Below are 20,036 nucleotides of genomic sequence, written 5' to 3'. Positions count from 1 at the left end.
TTTGCTTCATTCTCGCACCACCACTATGAAGCGATGGGGCCAGATGGTTTCTCAGGAGCCTCTCTGCTCTGAAATGTTATTCTTCTAACAAACAGGATGAACTCAGTTTTGCTTACCCAAAGGAATATGCATGTAAGGAGCGTGAATATTCTTTTAGGGAAATCAGATATTCTAGATAATCCCGCTGGGTAAAGTAAACCGAAATCAAAAATGTTTATCAAGTAGGAAAGACGATGCTTTTGGTTTTCCTATCAGATGTTTGGGTCCTATATAATGAGTTTCCTCTAGGTAGGCTCATCAGGTGAGCATCTTGATCTGTTAGCCTAAGCTTAGGAGTTGAATTCTGTCAGCTCCAGCTGCCTACTGTCTATAAGATATGCATATCTCCCTGCCCTGATGACATCACAGAGCTGCTTTGAGCACAAATGAGGTCGTGGCTGTGCAATGCTGTGAGAAAGCTAAAGTGTCCCACTGAGCTGAGAAACTTTTGCCACGGGGACCTGTTCCTTACCGGGGGTGGGGGGTGGGGGATACTGCTTCCTTTTTTCATTCAATGTCAAAGTAGGTAACATTGGATAGGGGGAACTTCCACGTAGCTTATCCTAGCCCCGGACACTGTGCAGTTCTCATTTCTGTCATTTTCTGTCCTAGATTTACTATTCTGAAGGTGGACAAGCTACAGCCATCGGGCAATTTAAAGATCGCATTGTAGGGTCCAATGCTCCAGGTAACGCGTCCATCACTATTTCGCATATGCAACCAGAAGATAGTGGCATCTACGTCTGCGATGTTAACAACCCCCCTGACTTTTCCGGCAAAAATCAAGGCACCCTCAACGTCAGTGTGTTAGGTATGGACAATTTTTTCTGCTTTTTCTCTTCTTGCAGCAACTTAGGAATTGAATGAGCTAGAGCAGTGAGTTATTGGTACCAATTAAGCCCCAGGGTAAATATCCTCCCTGCTCCTTTTATTATCGGGAAAATAAAGACACACCACAAACCCAACCCACAGAGTAACACTGAGAAATCACCCATAACACATGTTGAAACAGTTGTCAAACCAAAAGGGCTGCCAACATGACAGATAGCAATAGATGACCATTTCCTGGATCCCTATCTCTGAAGGATGCGATGAGAACAGATGGGAAAATGCACAGTCCCACTATATGATCACTAGCAACTCTTTCCGAGGGAACCTCCAATTAGGGCCAGTCCTAGCTGGGGGAAACAACTGTCAATTTGTTACCTCTCCAAAGCCAGCCACAATTCCCACCATTAAATCATTCTGTGGCATAAAGGCAGATGGATCCCTTTCTAAAATATTAATGCTATTTGGAAAAAAAGAAAGAGTTGAGAATTAATTTATTTATACACAAATATTCAGTATGTGACATGGGGCAAGTCATATCTGCTCTTAAATGAATTTGGAGTGGTTCATTTATGCAGCATTTATTGAGTGCCTGCTTTGTGCCAGGAGCCAGGATGGAGGCATGGTTTCTGCTCTTGGGGAAGTTTACAATTTTGGTGATTCTTAGGGATCCTTCCAATCTCTGTCTGAGAGGACAATGGGAGTTTTGCCCCTATCTGTATGCCTAGCAGGTCCTGTCTGCAGGCCTTCAGATGTACTGAAGGGAGGGATGAAAGGGCTGTCAACCTTCACCAACTAACCAGTTGAGCTAAGGGCTCTCCCACTTCTAAGTAACCCAAATGGAGCTTATCTAGCCGTTGCTGCTCTTGAGCTGTGTATATCCATCACGGGAAAGGAGGAACTAGATCAAACCAGTGACTTGATAATTGAGTAGCTTTGAAAAGCCGCAATTGGTAACAAGGTGCACACCCCAGGAGGACTGCCCAGAACTGTCTGAGCTTGCTGCCCAGGTGATGCCTAAAAAGAACCAGCTATTTACTGTGAGGTTTGCTACTGCATCTACCCACCTGGAAAAGAAGAAAAGGTAATCAAGAGCTGATTTCTAGGAACGGGATGACTCTATCATGTTTTTATTTTGCTGTACCCTGTGCTAGGCTTTGGGGTAAAGGGGATGACAAGAGAAGTATACACAAGCCCTTTCCTGGGAGAGTTGATGTTCCAGTGTGGAACAGATGCTAGCACATCAGGCTGGGAGTCAGAAGACCTAGGTTCTAGCTCTTACTCTGCTACTCAGTGGCCTCAGACAAGTCAGTCCACCTTTCTCTGGCCATTTTGAGATGGGGTTGAAATTCCTGCCCTGTCATATTATCGTTATGAGAATCAAATGATATGCTGGAGATTCAGTGTTCATAGAATTTGAGGGATTAGTCCTCTAATGTTTTTCTGTTACTCCCTGGCTCTGGGTTGTCCTTCTGACCAGAAACAACCTAAAGAAGCCAAGCCTCTTTTTCTCTGAGCTTGGAAATAGCCCTGAGGTAAAGTTAGGGTGGTTAATATTCTTAAAGTTCAGAGAGTCCCCAATCAACTTCCATAAGAAGTTGAGGGTCATTTCCTCTCTAAGTTGTTTTTTCCCATGCATCTTTGGGTCAGTTGTTCTTGCAATGACTGACTGTGCCATGACTTTTCCTTAAGCATCCAGTATCCAGGCAAGATAAGAGACAGAAGGCGCTGTGGATTTCTTTGTTTGGGAACTCTCAAAATCCTATTTTTATTAATTAGGCTAAGAACAAAGGCATTCCACAAATTCATGCTTTCTGGAAATTTTGAGACTGATATTTCCTCTAAAAAGCACAGAGGCTGCTTGCAGTTCTCAAATTCTGTTGCACATGAGTGCCTGTTCTGCTTGCCCTGACTGAGGGGTGGGGCATGGTAGCGGCAAGTGTGTAAGGGAGACCAACTGAGGAGAAAGGTATTGGTATTTCCTTAAATATTGCTCTTCCTAGCAATGCATCTTTCGGAGACTTTTCATAACCCAGTGGTAGACATAGATCCCATGCATTCACTCATTCATGCATAAATTCATTCGGCAAACCCTGAACACATGTTCAGTTACCATGGTAGGCAATGGAGATGGAAAGATGTCAAAGTTCAGCTCCCAGCCCTCCTAAACTTCAAAGTCTAGTGGGGGAGGCAGATATATAACATAAGCTTACAGTGGAGGGAGGAGAGGAGAGCTGGGAGATCACAGGGGAAAGGGCATAAAGCCGTGCAGGGGGAACTGGAGAAGGCTTCCTGGAGAAAGTGACTTCTGCATTGAACGTTGAAGGATATGCAAGAGCGTGTCAGGCAGAAGAGGGGCTGAGGTGGCAGGGCACGATTTAGGTGAAGGAAACAGCAATGCACAAAGGCCCAGGTGGTTTGGACGACCATTCAATTGAGAGACTTCCATTAGGTATGATAGCCTTAGAAAATGAATCTCTGAAAAATACCCAGCGGAAGTTTGAATAATTATTTTGTATGCATTTGGAAGGAACATCATCTTCCTTCTGCAATTTGGCACATAAAAAGAAAATGATGAATTTAGAGAAGGTTTGAGAACACACTGAAGCATTTTCATTAATTTTCTGAGGTGAGCCTCTTCTTCCCATCCCAATTCTGTAGAAAGCAATAAAGCTAAATGGTAGATCAGTGGCTTTGCCAGTAAAACATCCAAGTTCTGTCGGGGACTTTAACTGGATGAAATGTCAATTCAATACTGAATCAGTAGTCTTAGAAAATATATGGGTTTGGGATGTGGTTCAAAGTGATTTACTAAGTGTTTGGTTAATAAAAAATAAAGAAAAATGTGTTCAGCAAAATAAAAAAATGCCTATCTGGGTTTGATTCTGGGCTCAAGAAATGAATGCAAGTAATTCCAGGGTTTTGTCCATAATTAGTTCAAGTCCTGGGGTCTGGCTTCGTGATGAAGCACCCCCATTTAATTTTCGGTTCAGATTATTCTATTCCACTTATAGTGGAATAAAATCACCATGTTTTTAAAAAAGGCAATATCTAAATCTAGTGATAGGTGCACTGGATTTCTGGTTAAATAGCCTAGTTTATTTAGGGTAGGCAAATCCAAGGAGTTATCTCCATCTGAGGAAATCAACAGTAAGAAAGAATAAAGAGGGACTTCCCTGGTGGCACAGTGGTTAAGAATTTGCCTGCCAATGCAGGGGACATGGGTTCGATCCCTGGTCCAGGAAGATCCCACATGCTGAGGAGCAACTAAGCCCATGTGCCACAACTACTGGGCCTGCGCTCTAGAGCCCGTGAGCCACAACTACTGAAGCCCGTGTGCCTAGAGCCCATGCTCCGCAACAAGAGAAGCCACCACAGTGAAAAGCCCACGCATCGCGATGCAGAGTAGTCCCTGCTTGCTGCAACTAGAGAAAGCCTGCGTGCAGCAATGAAAACCCCGTGCAGCCAAAAATAAATAAATAAATTTATTTAAAAAAAGAAAGAATAAAGAGCTAAACAGAAAAATACTTCTTTTAATTAAAAGACACCTGTTTAAAAGAAGGGATGGCACAACAGACAATTGGCTTAAGAAGGTATGGTACACACACACAATGGAATATTACTAAGCCATAAAAAAGAATGGAATACTGCTGGTTGCAGCAGAATGGACAGACCTAGAGAATATTATACTTAGTGAAATAAGTCCAACAGAGAAAGACAAATACTGGATATCATTTATACATGGAATCTAAAAAATAATACAAATGAATGTATATGCAGAACAGACTCACAGACATAGAAAACAAACTAGTGGCTATCAGAGGGAAGAGGGAAGGGGGAGGGACAGATTAGGGGTGTGGGATTAACAGATACAAACTATTATATATATAATAGATAAGCAACAAGGATATACTGTATAGCACAGGGAATTATACCCATTATCATAACCTATAATGGAGCATAATCTGCAAAAATACTGAATTGCTATGCTGTACATCTGAAACTATAACAGAATATCACAAATCAAGTACACTTCAATTAAAAGACAAGAAGGGATTGTGAAATTTTCAAAGAACTATAGCTATATCCATCTGTTTTCCTGCTCACATGTACAGTGGGTTAGAGTCTGAGATTGGAAGATTATCAGTGGCAAGGTCGGAAATGTGGCAGCAGGAGTTCATTCCTGCCTGTGGCCAACAGCAATTCCACGTGTATGATACTATATACATTATTTTATTTATATAAATACAATATATTTGGATTAGCTGGAGGCCAGGTAATCTCTTGTTCACATTTTACAGATGAATCAACTGAGGTTTGGCTATGTTAGATTACTTGCCTAAATACATCTAGGGTAAAGTTGTGGAGCAGTGTTCGGTGTGGATCCAGAGCTGTGCTCTTAACTGCTGCCTCCCAAGTAAGAGCCAGAGAGCTGGGCATCCTGGAGCATTTAGGGTCTAACTAGCCTAAGGCAGAGAATCTATGCCTTTGGAGTGTTTTATATCCAAATTAAGGAAGGTGAATTGGAAAGTATCGATTCAGATCCTTGTCTATAAGTCAGACTGAGGATAGAATAAGCTGTGAGCAGTAAGATAAGTGAGGAGAATCAGATTCTCAGCTTCCCACAGGAGTTCCCCATACGCAGATGAAACTCAGTATATCCCAAACTGACCTCATCATTGCCCCTTCCTCCTCCTCACTACTTCCCCGAAAACCTGCTACTCACCCTAACCCTAACCCTCACCCTCACCCTAACCCTAACCCTGTATTTATCTCAGGGGATGGCAAGATCATGTACCCAGCTGTCAAATCAGGAACCTGGGAGTAATCACTGAGCCCACCCTCTTCCTCATGCCACAGATCCAGCTGGTCCTCAAGCCCTCTCGACTTCTTAATACGGCTTGAATCTGTCTCCTCCTGTCCCTTGGCTCAGGAAGCCCTGGAGTCAGAGCAATTCATCTAAAACGTTAGGATGATCATCGTCCCTCCCCTGCTTAAATTCCTTCTGAGGTCCTGCTGCTCTCGGTATAAAATACATGAAACACGAAGCCCCCTAATCTATGGCCTCACTGCTCTCTAGCCTAATCTCTTACCACTCCCCCACCCTACTTCAGAACTGTGTCAGAGTCACTTTTGAATTTCTGGTGCCTAGTCCAGTGCTGGGCACACAGAAGGCACTCAAGTAAGAGCTTGTGGCATGAAGGATGAATCAAGATTTCAGTGCCCTGTAGCACACCCCTCCCCCGCAATGGGTTTCCCCCCTCGATGAGGGACACGGGCAAATTCAAACCCTCTATTTTGTGTCACCCCCAGAAGAATAAATGCCAAAAAATGACTCACAAAGGAAAAATATGGCATTAATAAAACAATGTTTTAAAAAGAATAAGTAACCAGTTATCTCAAAGTATTTAAGGGTTCTGTATTCCTTTAAGACTGTGCTTCCAAAGTATAAACTATGTTCCTAGTTGTTTTTTAATAAAGGCATATTTTAACGCACAATGCAGAAATTCATGGTTATGAATCTGGGGAGCAGGCAGATAGAATGGATGCTATTAGAATATTAATGGCCCAGTGACAGAAGGTCTTTGTACCTGAAGTGCTCTACTCCCACCTGGTGGTACAGCTAGAAAACTGTCAAAATAAGTTTTTAAAGATTAAAAACAAATAAGTATACATACTTTACAAAATGAAAGTGAGGAAGTGACTAAAATTGGTACAGACTGCCATTCATCATGCAGGATTTTTTACTCTTTGTCATTGCCTTACAGTCAAACCTTCTAAGCCCTTTTGCAGCATCCAAGGAATACCAGAAACTGGCCATCCTATATCTCTTACTTGCCTCTCTGTGCTTGGAACACCTTCCCCGGTGTACTACTGGTATAAACTTGAAGGAAGAGACATCGTCCCGGTGAAAGAAACCTTCAGTGAGTATAGCCCTCTGCTGCCCCTGGCAGGGCCTGGTGTGTGGGCTTGGTCGCCAGCATGTGTGTGTGACTGGATGATTGTCCTTAGAGCACAATCTTCGAGTTTTCTGGGACGAGAATGTACAAAGAATGTCAATCTCTCATCAAGATGGCTGTCCTCTGGTCTTCTCCCCAACTTCTAGAAACCAAGACCATTTTTGGCTCACAGGTGGTGGGTATGGAGAAAATAGGCATCGTCCCAGATGGGAGTCTCCAGGGATCTAGTTGGACCCTGGACATCTCAAGAAAGAGAGGCCAATGTGAGGAAGTGGGTGGGCATTGAATGATCTGCTACATTCACATGATCTCTACCCACATAAGAGATTTCAAAATGCTATTTCCTGGTTTTGACAGACCCAGCCACCGGGATTTTGTTTATTGGAAATCTGACCAATTTTGTACAAGGTTATTACCTGTGCACCGCTATCAACAACCTTGGCAATAGTTCCTGTGAAATTGACCTAACTTCTTCACGTGAGTTGATCATATAACTTTAACAGTTTCTCCTTAAGTCAAGTATGCTGGGCCTGCCAATCAAGTAAATTAATTAGAATCCCTGGTTAGTCCTTCCTGACTGGAGACTTTGGTGCTTTATTTATAGGTTGACATGGTGGATGACCATCCTAATATCTAATGCTTACATAATACTTAATATATGCCACATGCTGCTTCAAATTGTTTACAAAAATTAATTTGCTTAACCCTCACAAAATCTCCAGAAAGTAAAACAACAGCCTCATTCATAGTACGAGGCTGAATTTTCTTTGTGATGCTGTTGGTAGATCCAGGTGAAGCTATAGCAATCTGTGTCAAACATGGAGCTCACAAACTTTCCAGTTATTAACTAATTTGCTGAAATCTGCCTCTAATAATAATAGTAGTAACGACACTTGCACCTACATTCAGAGTAGCTAATATTGCGGAGCACAAAATACGTGCCGGACGCTTGGCCGCGTGCTGTGAGCATTATCCCACTCAGTCCTACAATCACCCTGTCTAGGAGGCAGAATATACTGTTAAGCTTCACTTTACTGAAAAGGAAACTAAAGCTCAGGGAGGTAAGTGACTTGCTCAGGGTCATTCAGTTTGTAACTGGCAGAGTCACAATGCCTCTAAACCTCAACCTTCCAGTTCAAACGTGCCTAGTTACTAAGCATAGACTTGAGGGCCTGAGATTGTCAAATTGGGCCAGTTAGGGGGCAAGTTCTCACAAGGGATATCTTGCTATACCTCTCAAGGATCACTTCATTACATTTCAGATCCTGTCATTTATTCATTTTTTCAAACTTCCTTTGAATCTGTGATTTTAATATATACCATATCCAGGGGGGCCCATTTCCATTGGATTATTATTCTCCTATGAAGCTGGGCTTTCTTCCTTTTATTTGTCCGGAATCAGACATTTTCCAACTCCAGTTTGCTCCTTCATTTTCGTATCACTTTCAGCCATTTTTTTAACATCTTTATTGGAGTATAACTGCTTTACAATGTTGTGTTAGTTTCTGCTGTATAACAAAGTGAATCAGCTATACATATACATATGCCCCCATATATCTCTTGCGTCTCCCTCCCTCCCACCCTCCCTATCCCACCCCTCTAGGTGGTCACAAAGCACCGAGCTGATCTCCCTGTGCTATGCGGCTGCTTCCCACTAGCTATCTATTTTACGTTTGGTAGTGTATATATGTCCATGCCACTCTCTGTTTGTCCCAGCTTACCCTTCCCCGTCCCCATATCCTCAGGTCCATTCTCTACATCTGCGTCTTTATTCCTGTCCTGCCCCTAGGTTCTTCAGAACCTGTTTTTTTTTTTTTTTTTTTAGATTCCATATATGTGTGTTAGCATACGGTATTTGTTGTTCTCTTTGTGACTTACTTCACTCTGTATGACAGACTCTAGGTCCATCCACCTCACTACAAATGATTCAATTTCGTTTCTTTTTATGGCTGGAAACTTCATCTTTTTGTGTGTCCTTTTTTGTGGTCCCATTCTGTCCCTGCTCCCTTGATCATTTCTGCTGTTTTTCTCTATATCTTCCCCAATCTCTTTTTGCCTTTCTAGAGGTACAGTCATATTGCAGATATAGAGACTCCTCAGATTTGTACTTGAGCCTTGCTTCCTTTTGAATCCTCTTTTCAATGTCTAGCATTTGGCTTCCTTCCTGCCTTCCTGCCTTCTTGACTTCCTGTCTCCCTCCTTCCCTCCATCCCTCCCTTCCTCAAAGCTTCACTGACTATCTACTGTATGTCAGGGAATGTCCTAGGCGATGGAGATTCAGACATTAATAAGATATATGTCTTACACTCAAGGAGCTCACAGATTAGCTACAGGCACAAACACTAAAATTTGTTAAATGTTATAACAGAGGTCTGCACAGGGTCTATAGGATGTCAAAGAAGAAACAACTAATTATGCTTATAGAACCAGGGCCAGCTTTACCAATGAAGTGCTATTTGAGATGGAGCTTGCAAAGCCTGTTTCTTTATCTTTAAAATTAGGATGAGGGTAAAAGGAGGTTGAAGGATGACAGCAGAGCAGCAGGCTTAGGAGGGCAACCAGTCGACGCTCAGGGAGGAAGGTGGAGGACTCCAGAAGGGATGTCTCCAAGGGAGGAAACAACAACAACATAAGAAACCGATAGATTAGCTGATGTGTTTGAAACTACCGAAAAGACTTTTGCTAGAAATTTTGGGGATTAGTAATAATACATTAAAAAACCCATAAATCCCCAAATGAGGCAATTATTAACCTTGGGGAAATTTTAAAAATGTTGTACAAGAAAGAGTCATACTACGTTCTGCAGCTGTGAACAATATTTACATGGTCATAATACTGCAAACATTGATTTAACGATACCTTATGTTATATTAGGAGAATATGGCGGGATGTGAGGGGAGTGGTGTAAGAGAGTTAAATCTTCAACCTCCAGAGTAGGAAGCCAATAGAAAATGACAAAATTTGGAAAAGGCAGAACATATTAGAACAAGTGTAATAGAAACATGGGGGCAAATTCCTCTTGTGGTGGGACTTAGAGATTGGAAGGAGTGGAGAAAGGAACTGCTGATTTTTTTTGTTGTTGTTAGAAGCCTAGTAGAACTGTTTGACTTATGATGCACATGTATTCCTTTAATCATAGAAAGTTAAAAGAATGATCAGGCAACTCAACTAGCCTTTCATCTCAGAGTATAAGATATTCATCCTTGCTTGAAGGGAGGCCGATGGGGATGGGCCCACCTGGAATCCAGACATGGTCTCTTGGGGACAATACCTCAGTGCTTGAAGGTCTGGCGCTCAGCTGGATCATTTCACACTCATTAAGTTTTTCCATAGACTGATCTAATAAACCAGATGCTTGTTTATGGAAATGGGCATATCCCTTCCCAGTGGCCAGAATGCATGAGGCTCTTTGGTGAGCATGGAATCTATGGAAGAGAAGGTTTTTAGGGAACTACTTCACCCATGCTTTGGGAAAGCCTGGTGAAATGTCCCTGCCTGTAACAGACATTTCTCTGGTGACCGGATTGCAGCTCCATCGTGTCTCTCTCACTGCCCAAGCAAATGCACGGTGAAGACTTACTTCTCCAAACCGCATTTTTTAGTTCGGGGGTGCCGTGCCACAGGATCTTAGTTCCCCGACCAGGGATCGAACCCACACCCCCGGCGGTGGAAGCACAGAGTCCTAACCAGTGGACCGCCAGGGAAGTCTGAAACCGCATTTCTAAAGCGACCCCACCTCCCCCAAGTTGGCATATTCTTTTTTCTTTATGTGTGTAAATGTGAATGGGAAGGCTACATAGTCAAGCCAGTCACCTTTCTTCTCCCACTATGAGTCCAGCTGAAAGAGTTCTAGGGGTTTCCACGCTCTCAGCCTATACAAGGCACCTTCCCACTATATGAATGCCCTGGATATTCCCCACTGGTCACGAATGCACGTGGATGAGGCAGACACTATGCTCCACTTTACTAACCAGCTGCTCGTGTCCTCCAGATCCAGAAGTTGGAATCATTGTCGGGGCCGTGGTGGGTACCCTAATAGGTGCTGCCATTATCTTCTCTGTGGTGTGCTTCGCGAGGAACAAGGCAAAAGTGAAGGGGAAGAAAAGGAAGAGAAATTCTAAACCCACCACAGAACTCCAGTAAGACCTTACTTTGTTGCCTTTACTTGAATAGACATTTCTCAGGCCTATCTCTTTCAGTCAGCTCTTCCTAAGCACTCCTTTTAGCATAAGATATAGAGGCATCTTTCTGCTCACCCTCACTGCTTTTATAAAAGAATGGTGATGGCTATCATGTACTGAGCGCTGTGTGCCAGACTCTGTGCTAAGCATTTTATGTGTATCAACTCATTTAACTGCCACGACAATCCTTTTAGGGTTAAGAAAATGTTTTAATATATTAATATACTTGTCCTTCTACCAAGAGTGATAAAATGTAATTTTTAATGTTTATTTTATGGAACAAGGGGCCCATGGAAGCAAAAGTGCTGAGGGCCCAGGCTCTTGACCACTATGTTATTTCTTATCAAATGTTATTTCTTATCCATTTCTGTGCTTCCACAACCAAATGCCAAACATTGTGCTAGATGGAGTGGGTGCTAGATATGCACCAGAGCCATGAATTTGGCCAAAGACCTTATTAGAACTTTAGACCCTTTCAACCTCGTAAGTTTCCTCACCTCTTAAACACTGGTTTGTCTTTCTTGAACTCTCATATTGTTGAGACCTAACCTTTCTGCACCCCAAATGGAGACCCGTGGTCTGACAGTGAGTCAGACTATCAGAAATCACAGAGGTCCCGAACAGTTCGGGACCTATGGTCACTGAGGCTACAGAGCCTATGGCTCCATGTGAGATGTCAAACCCTAACTTGTTCTTCCCTGGGCCTTCTTCCTGCAGACCAATGACAAAAGTAAACCAAAGTGCAGAGTGTGAGACAATACCAGATGAAGATGTCATCCAAATAGAAGCAACTCTGCCATCTTCCATCCGTGAGGCTGAGCCTAATACCACCCTGGGGCCAGATCACAAGCCTCTCCCCAAGCCTGAGCCTGCCTTGCAGCCCGCCCTGGAGCTGGCCTCAGGGCCTGAGCTTGCCCCAGCGCCTGAGCTTGAGATCAAGCTGGAGCCACAGCAGGAACCGGAGCCCTCGATTGTAGTTGAGCCCTTCTGTGATAAGGGAGAGGGGGTGATTAAGACATAGGCCCGTGGCCTGAGTAGTGTTCATCACTAAGGAACCCATTACTGGCGTTTGGAATTCAGCTGACCTAACTAACCCACCACCTCCCTCCATTCTGACCAACCCTCTTCTAACAAGGTGCTCCTACCATCAATCCAAAACAGACAGGTCAAGATAACTACTAAATAAATGCAAGGGTTCCTGCATTACCAGTATAGAGTACTTACAGTTTGACTAACATGTAAACACAACTAATTAAATGACAAATGATTTTGAACTCAGTTGAAGGTGTTTTACAACATGTGTGTCTTATTTCAGACAATCTTACTTCTCTATTTTTAGCTACTCTTTGAGATTCCACATGCACACATGACAAGGTGGCATTAACTGGATTTAATATTATTTCTAGGATTTGTTGTTGACAGAGCTTCCCTATTCATTTTCACATTGACCACTAAGAAAAGAATTCACCAGCATTATCTCATAGATTGGAAAAAAATTCCTTACAATTCCAGAGGGAAATAAAGGGTACATATTAATTGGTACATAGCATTTAAAACTAGGTCTTAAAATTAATGCTTCATTTATCATATTAGATTTCCCAAAGAACCACCGGCTATCCAATATCTGAGCACAGCAAAATTTTAAAATAACCCAATTTTTAAATGCAAAATAACGTACAGGCAAACAATTCCAAATACACTTTTCCTTCAATGAATACAAAATATTGATACTACAGGTGATGTACAATTTAGCTTTGCATGAGCTATTATGTTGTCACACTGTCTGACGCTATCTACTTTGGAAGGGCCAGACTAGGAAACTGTTCTAAATGAACACTTAAGATCTATTTTGGATAATCGGAACTAATTAATCTATTTTACTGTTGGGATATTTCACATTAATAAAGAGATATCAATCTTGTATACGTGCTTAATATTAACTAAAATGCATTGATATCACCTCTTCACCTGTTAAAAAGCTTTTCTATTGATCATTTTTTACCCACATCTCACTTTGAAGAAATTTACCAGTAGACTTTTTCATCTGTGTAATCAATCAGATTTTAAATCTTATTTTAAGGTTCAATAAGTAATACTCAATAAAAATCTTATTTTAATGATCCTAAGGTAAATCTTTTATAAATAATTTTATTGATATATACATTATGTACAATAAACTGCACCTATTTCAAGTGTAAAATTTGATGAGTTTTGACAGATGTATACACCCATGAAACCACCGTGATAATCTAAATGGAGCATTTCCATCATCCCAAAGTGTTTCCTGTGTCCCTTTGTGCAATCCCACCATCACCCTGGACCCAGGTAACCACTGATTTGTTTTCCATCCTTAGAGATTAGCTTTGCCTTTTCTTGACCTTCATATAAATAGGACCATACAGTATGCACTTTTTTGTGTCTGACTTCCTTCTAAGTGAAGTCTTTTTAAAAAAATTTTAAAATTTATTTTATTTTATATTTTATTTTTGGCTGTGTTGGGTCTCTTGCTGTGCGTGGGCTTTCTCTAGTTGCGGTGAGCCGGGGCTACTCTTCATTGCGGTGTGCGGGCTTCTCATTGTTGTGGAGCACGGGCTCTAGGCGCGCAGGCTTCAGTAGTTGTGGCATGTGGGCTCAGTAGTTGTGGCTCGCGGGCTCTAGACTGCAGGCTCAGTAGTTGTGGTGCACATGCTTAGTTGCTCCACGGTATGTGGGATCTTCCCGGACCAGGGATCGAACCCGTGTGCCCTGCATCGGCAGGTGGATTCTTAACCACTGCACCACCAGGGAAGTCCCTAAGAGGGGACTCTTGAAGACAGATAATTCTTTAATCCAAAGATACTAAAAATGGTGGAATTTCAAGCACTGGAACAATCCAGAGGGGAGATATTCCTGAAGAAAGAAGCTTTCTCAGCCCCTCTCAAATCAAACCATGTGGGTTACCATCTAACTACTCCACCTACTTATAAGGCCACTCTGGGTCAGTGCAACTTTTATCCCAGTCTCCTTAATCTTCTATTAGTACATCCATAATATACCATATATTTATGTTTGTGATGAATCCTGAGACTGTATAAAATACAGAATCGTAACAAAATTGTGTTCACTAAATTTTACTTGGGCAGGAAAATGGACTCCTATGTACAAGAGATTTCCAATAAGGGAACAAAAGAAAGTTTTTTTTTTTCCTGCTTATTCATCAGTGGATCAGAAGATAAGTAATGGAATAGGTCATTACCCAAATATTCTGATAGCTTAAGCTTCGACCAAATTGTTTCAGCTTAATTCTCACTCAGATAAGGTACTACCTGATTTATTTTGCTACAGATAGTTAAAAGTTAAGTGGGTAGTGTAAGGCCAACAGGCCCGAGGCAGGGGAACACAATCAGATTCACAGGTTGCATCAGAACGAAATTCTCCGGACCACCCAGTTCCAGGAACTGACCTGGGGACTTTGAAACCAGCCCAGCCTTCCCGCCTTTCGAGGGGCGGGACGAACGGTCCCCCAGGATACCCGAAAAGACCACCAAATAAGGAATACCCTGTGCCCTCCCAGATTCACCACACCCCTTTCCCTTCTTCTCCTATAAAATCTTGCCCAACCCTCGCCCGGGCGCGACTTCTCTGGCCCCCTTTCTCTCGGACCAGTGAACCTCGCCCGGGAGCGCTCCCTAATAAGAGCTCACTTGAAGCTCTCCTCTGTTTTGTGGTGCCGTTTGTTAAGATCCGACCTGACATTTGGTGCCGAAACCCGGGAGGGGTACCAAGCCCCGCGGGTTACCGCGCGGGCCGCTCCTCCCCTCCCCCAGGAGACAACCAGGGAACCTCTACTCATTCACCCGATCCGGCAGAAAACGGGGTAAGTCCCCCTCCCTTGTTCCCTCCGATCCTCAGAGTCCCTGCCCACCGGACTCCCTGTCCTTAATCGCGGCCGCGTCAGGGATCCCTCCGTCCTCTCTCCGGGCCTTGGGCAACTGTGGAGACGTCCCAATTGCCTGACCGCTCTCCGACCCGCCGGGCCTCGGGTGATTGTGGAGACGTCCCAATCGCCTGACCGCCCTCCGACCTGCCGTGAATTGGAGACTGAGACCAGGGACGCCTCTCTCCCTCTCCATTCACTCAGGGACAGACTGGGGGTCATGGGAACCTCACAATCGAAACCAGATCCTAAGACGCCCCTGGGGTGTCTCCTAGCCAATTTTACAGCCCTCGGTTTCTCCCAAGAGCTCCGTCGCCGACGGCTTAGTTTCTATTCCACTGTGGCCTGGCCACAATATCCTCTAGACAATCAATCCAAATGGCCTCCTGAAGGGACTTTTGATTTTAACATCCTCCGTGATCTAGATAATTACTGCCGCAGGACGGGCAAATGGTCCGAGGTCCCCTCTGTTCAGGCCTTCTGGTATTTGCGCTCCCGCCCTTCCCTCTGCGTCGATTGTTCCACTTCCCAGATCCTTCTTGCCAAACAGACATCTCCTACATTCAAGCCCTTAATTTCCTTTGACGATGACCCCTCTCCACTAGCAGACCCTCCAGAATCTCTCGCCTCTCCCCCCTCCAGAGCTCCTCTCCAACCTCCACCCTACCCTGAGGCGCTCCCTCCTCCTCCCGAACCCGCTCCGTCCCCTCCAACCGTTCCCCCGCCTCCCTCGATGGGTTTCTCCTCCCACGCCCCTTGCTTCGCCAATCAGTGCACATACACGCTCTCACGACTCCCAAGATTCAAATCTCCTCTGCCCTCTGAGGGAGGTAGCAGGAGCGCAAGGATTAGTTAGAGTTCATGTTCCCTTTCCTCTCCAAGATCTCTCTCAAATAGAAAAGCGATTAGGCTCCTTTTCTGCCGACTCTTCCCGCTACATCAAAGAATTTCGCTATCTCTCTCAAGCTTACGATCTAACCTGGCACGATATCTTTGTGATGCTATCTTCTACTCTGACCCCTGACGAGAGGGAAAGATAACCTGGCACGATATCTTTGTGATGCTATCTTCTACTCTGACCCCTGACGAGAGGGAAAGAATTCAAACTGCTGCCCGAAACCATGCAGATCAGGTTCACCTTACCGACAACTCCATGGCTGTCGGAGCGACTGCTGTACCTGGCACCGATCCAGGCTGGACTTATCAGGATGGCCAAGATGGCCGCCGTAAACGCGACCTCATGATCCAATGCCTCCTGGCTGGCAGGCAGGCCGCCGCTCATAAGGTAGTCGAATTTGAAAAACTAAAAGAGAGAACCCAAGAACCTAACGAAAATCCAGCTATCTTTCTCAATCGCCTTACAGAGGCCTTAACTCTCTACACCCGGCTGGACCCCGACACCCCGGCAGGGGCAGCGGTCCTAGCCACCCATTTTATCACCCAATCAGCCCCGGACATCCGAAAGAAATTAAAACGGGCAGAAGACGGCCCTCAAACCCCTATTCGAGATCTGGCAAAAATGGCCTTTAAAGTCTATAATGGCCGTGAGGATTTGGCAGAATCCAGCCGACAGGCTCGGAGGCACCAGAAGGTAGCCCTCCAAACCCAAGCTCTTGTAGCCGCCCTAAGGCCGGCCATCTCCCATGGATCGCAGCATCCACGGGGTCCGCAAAAGGCAACCCCGCCGGGGGCCTGCTTCAAATGCGGAAAAGAAGGCCACTGGGCTCGCCAATGTCCCAGTCCCCGACCTCCTTCTAAGCCCTGTCCCAGCTGCGGGCTAACGGGCCACTGGAAGAGTGACTGCCCTACGACTGGCCCTCCCTCAGCGTCTCCACGCGGGGGGCAGGCCGACCCAACGGCATTACCACTCGAACTGCTGGGATTGGCTGATGACTGACGGCGCCCGGACTCGAAGACCCCCCATCACCCTCGCCGAGCCCAGGGTACCGCTACAGGTAGCGGGTAAGTCCATCTCATTTCTGGTGGACACGGGGGCTACCTATTCGGTCCTGCCTACTTATTCCGGGCCAGTTTCTCCTTCCCAGATCTCGGTCATGGGTATTGATGGCAAACCATCCTTCCCACTCCAGACCGGTCCACTCCCATGTCATATCGAAGGACTCCCTTTTACTCATTCCTTCTTAGTCATACCATCCTGCCCAGTTCCCTTGCTAGGCCGAGATGTCCTTTTCCACTTAGGGGCCTCCCTCCAGCTGGTTAGACTTGACCCTAAGGTCCCCTCCTCCCAACACCTGCTTCCTCTTCTCGGCCTGTCTCTAGAACCCTCCCCCCCATCCCCCTCTTCCAATCACACCGAACCCAATCAATCCCCAAGCCTGGGATACTTCTAAGCCCATAATAGCAACACACCATTCCCCCGTTCTCATCCGCCTAAAGGACCCCTCCAAATTTCCATCAAGGCCCCAATTTCCCATCTCTGAGACTCACCTTAGGGGCCTACAACCTATTATCACCGGACTCCTAAACCAGGGACTCCTTATCCCCACTGACTCTCCCTGCAACAACCCCATCCTGCCTGTCCGCAAGGCCTCTGGGGATTATCGCCTGGTCCAGGACCTCCGAATAATCAATGAGGCCATAATTCCTCTCCACCCAGTAGTACCAAACCCATACACCTTGCTCTCCCATATCCCCCCCATCCACAACCCACTTTACGGTTCTGGATCTCAAAGATGCCTTTTTCACTATCCCCCTACATCCCGACTCCTATTTCCTCTTCGCCTTTACCTGGACGGATCCAGATACTCATACTTCCAGTCAGCTCACCTGGACAGTTCTTCCCCAGGGCTTCCGCGACAGTCCTCACCTCTTCGGTCAGGCGCTGGCACGGGACCTCACTTCCTGCTCCCTTACCCCCAGCACACTCCTTCAATATGCAGATGACCTCCTCCTTTGTAGCCCGTCTCTCAGCCTCTCAAGACAACATACTGCAGATCTCCTCAATTACCTTGGCTCTCGAGGTTATTGGGTCTCCCCAGCCAAGGCTCAGTTATCTGTATCTTTTGTAACCTACCTGGGGCTCCACCTTACCCCTACCACAAAAGGTCTAACAGCCGACCGCACCCGGATTATCCGTGAACTCCAGCCTCTGGAAACAGCGGAACAAATTCTCTCCTTTTTGGGCCTCATAGGATTTTTCCGACACTGGATCCCTAACTTTGCTCTCCTCGCTAAACCCTTATATCTAGCCGCTAAAGAAACCCCTCAAGGACCCCTCACCTCTCCTTCCGCCGTTCGACAGGCCTTTCTCACCCTCCGTAACGCTCTGATATCTTCTCCTTCCCTTTCTCTGCCCAACCAAAACTGACCTTTTCACCTTTTTGTGGATGAACGGGCCAGAATAGCCACTGGACTCCTTGCCCAGCCTGTAGGGCCTTCCTACCGCCCCGTGGCTTACCTCTCCAAACAGCTAGACCCAACCATTCGGGGATGGCAACCATGCCTTCGGGCCCTAGCAGCGGCAGCCGAACTGACCAAACAAACACTCAAACTGACTCTGGTCCACCCGCTAACAGTGTTTTCCTCCCACCGGCTGGTCGACCTCCTAGGCCACAAGTCTCTCTCCCTCCTGGGCCCCTCCTGCATCCAGGAGTTCCACCTACTATTCATTGAAAACCCAGCTATTTCTCTTGATCTCTCCCCTCGCCTGAACCAGGCTTCCCTCCTGCCTGTCTCTGGCACTGGGGGTTTTCCATCCCATTCCTGCCCTCATGTCATAGAAGCCTTCAAACCACCAAGAGAGGGACTCTTTGACACCCCTCTTTCAAATCCGGACCTCAATCTCTTTTTTGTCGACAGTAGTTCGATACTCGGTCCTGACGGGCGCCGACGGGCAGCCTACGCGGTGGTAACTATCTCAACTATTATCGAGGCTAACAGCCTCCCAGAAGGAACGACCTCCCAAAAGGCTGAACTAATCGCACTTACACGAGCCCTTAATCTTTCCAAAGACCAAAGGGTTAACATCTACACAGACTCTAAATATGCCTTTCTCATTGCACACAGCCACTCAGCACTATGGAGGGAATGTGGATTTCTGACCACTAAGGGATCCCCAGTGCTCAACGCTTCCCTTATTGCAAAACTCCTGGAGGCCCTCCAGCTTCCTGAAGAAGTAGCAATTATCCATTGCAGGGGTCATCAACTCCCATCCAACCCAATAGCACAAGGTAACTCGAAGGCCGATTCCGTGGCCCGAGACCCTACAAAAGGGGATCCTCCAGCTCCACTCCTATTTTTTACCAGTCCTACCCAACCCACATATACCCCGCACGAGGAAGCTCCCTTACTATCAAAAGGGGGACACAAAGACAACAAAGGATGGATTTTTATAGACAACAAAATTGCCCTACCTCTGGCCCAAGCAGCCAGCCTCCTATCAGACATCCATAAATCCTTACACATTGGTCCAAAAGCAATGTTCCGTTTTTTGGACCCCCTCTTTCATCTGCCAGGACTTAGAGAGGCCATCTCAAAGACTCACATGGCCTGCCAAACCTGCACATCCGTCTCCCCACAAGGAGGCCTACGGCCCCGAATTCCTACACACCAGATGCGTGGACATCAGCCTGGTGAAGACTGGCAGATCGACTTTACCCATATGCCCTGCTGCAAACGCTTCCGATATCTGCTCACTCTCATTGACACCCTTTCAGGTTGGATCGAGGCCTATCCAACAATTCGAGAAACGACAGACACAGTCGCCAGCATCCTGCTTCAACACATCATCCCCCGGTTTGGTCTGCCGGTCTCCATTCAGTCGGATAACGGACCCGCCTTTGTCTCTCAGGTGGTTCAACAGGTATCAGAGGCTCTCCAGATCACCTGGAAACTCCACATCCCCTACCACCCCCAATCATCCGGTAAGGTTGAACGCGCCAATGGGATCTTAAAAGACCACGTCACCAAACTGTCCCTTGAGGTCCGTGTCTCATGGCCCGACCTGCTTCCTCTAGCCCTTACCCGAATCTGAGCCTCACCTCAGACTCCTACTGGCCTCAGTCCATTTGAACTACTTTACGGCCGCCCTTTCCTCCTTCACGACCTACCAACCCAGAGTCCACCCCTAGCCTCCTACCTTCCCTACCTCTC

The 20,036-nt window shown here is 45.7% G+C and overlaps 1 protein-coding gene across 1 annotated transcript in view; it reads left to right on the top strand.

The window, feature by feature from the left end:
* Positions 1 to 12,107, top strand: part of VSIG1 (V-set and immunoglobulin domain containing 1) — a 45,950-nt gene extending 33,843 nt beyond the window's left edge. The window contains 5 exon segments of the mRNA XM_089904900.1: positions 652 to 850; positions 6,636 to 6,791; positions 7,185 to 7,304; positions 10,819 to 10,966; positions 11,726 to 12,107. Coding sequence (XP_089761026.1) covers positions 652 to 850; positions 6,636 to 6,791; positions 7,185 to 7,304; positions 10,819 to 10,966; positions 11,726 to 12,029 — 927 coding nt within the window. The 3' untranslated portion in view covers positions 12,030 to 12,107.
* Positions 12,108 to 20,036: the final 7,929 nt, after the last annotated feature.

The sequence above is a fragment of the Delphinapterus leucas genome, chromosome X (assembly GCF_059928025.1).
Source record: "Delphinapterus leucas isolate spDelLeu-1000000601 "Yukka" chromosome X, BTC_Dleu_Yukka2, whole genome shotgun sequence".
Classification (NCBI taxonomy): domain Eukaryota; kingdom Metazoa; phylum Chordata; class Mammalia; order Artiodactyla; family Monodontidae; genus Delphinapterus; species Delphinapterus leucas.
The sequence above is the reverse complement of the archived record's forward strand: the minus strand, read 5'-3'. Positions and strand labels throughout refer to the sequence as shown.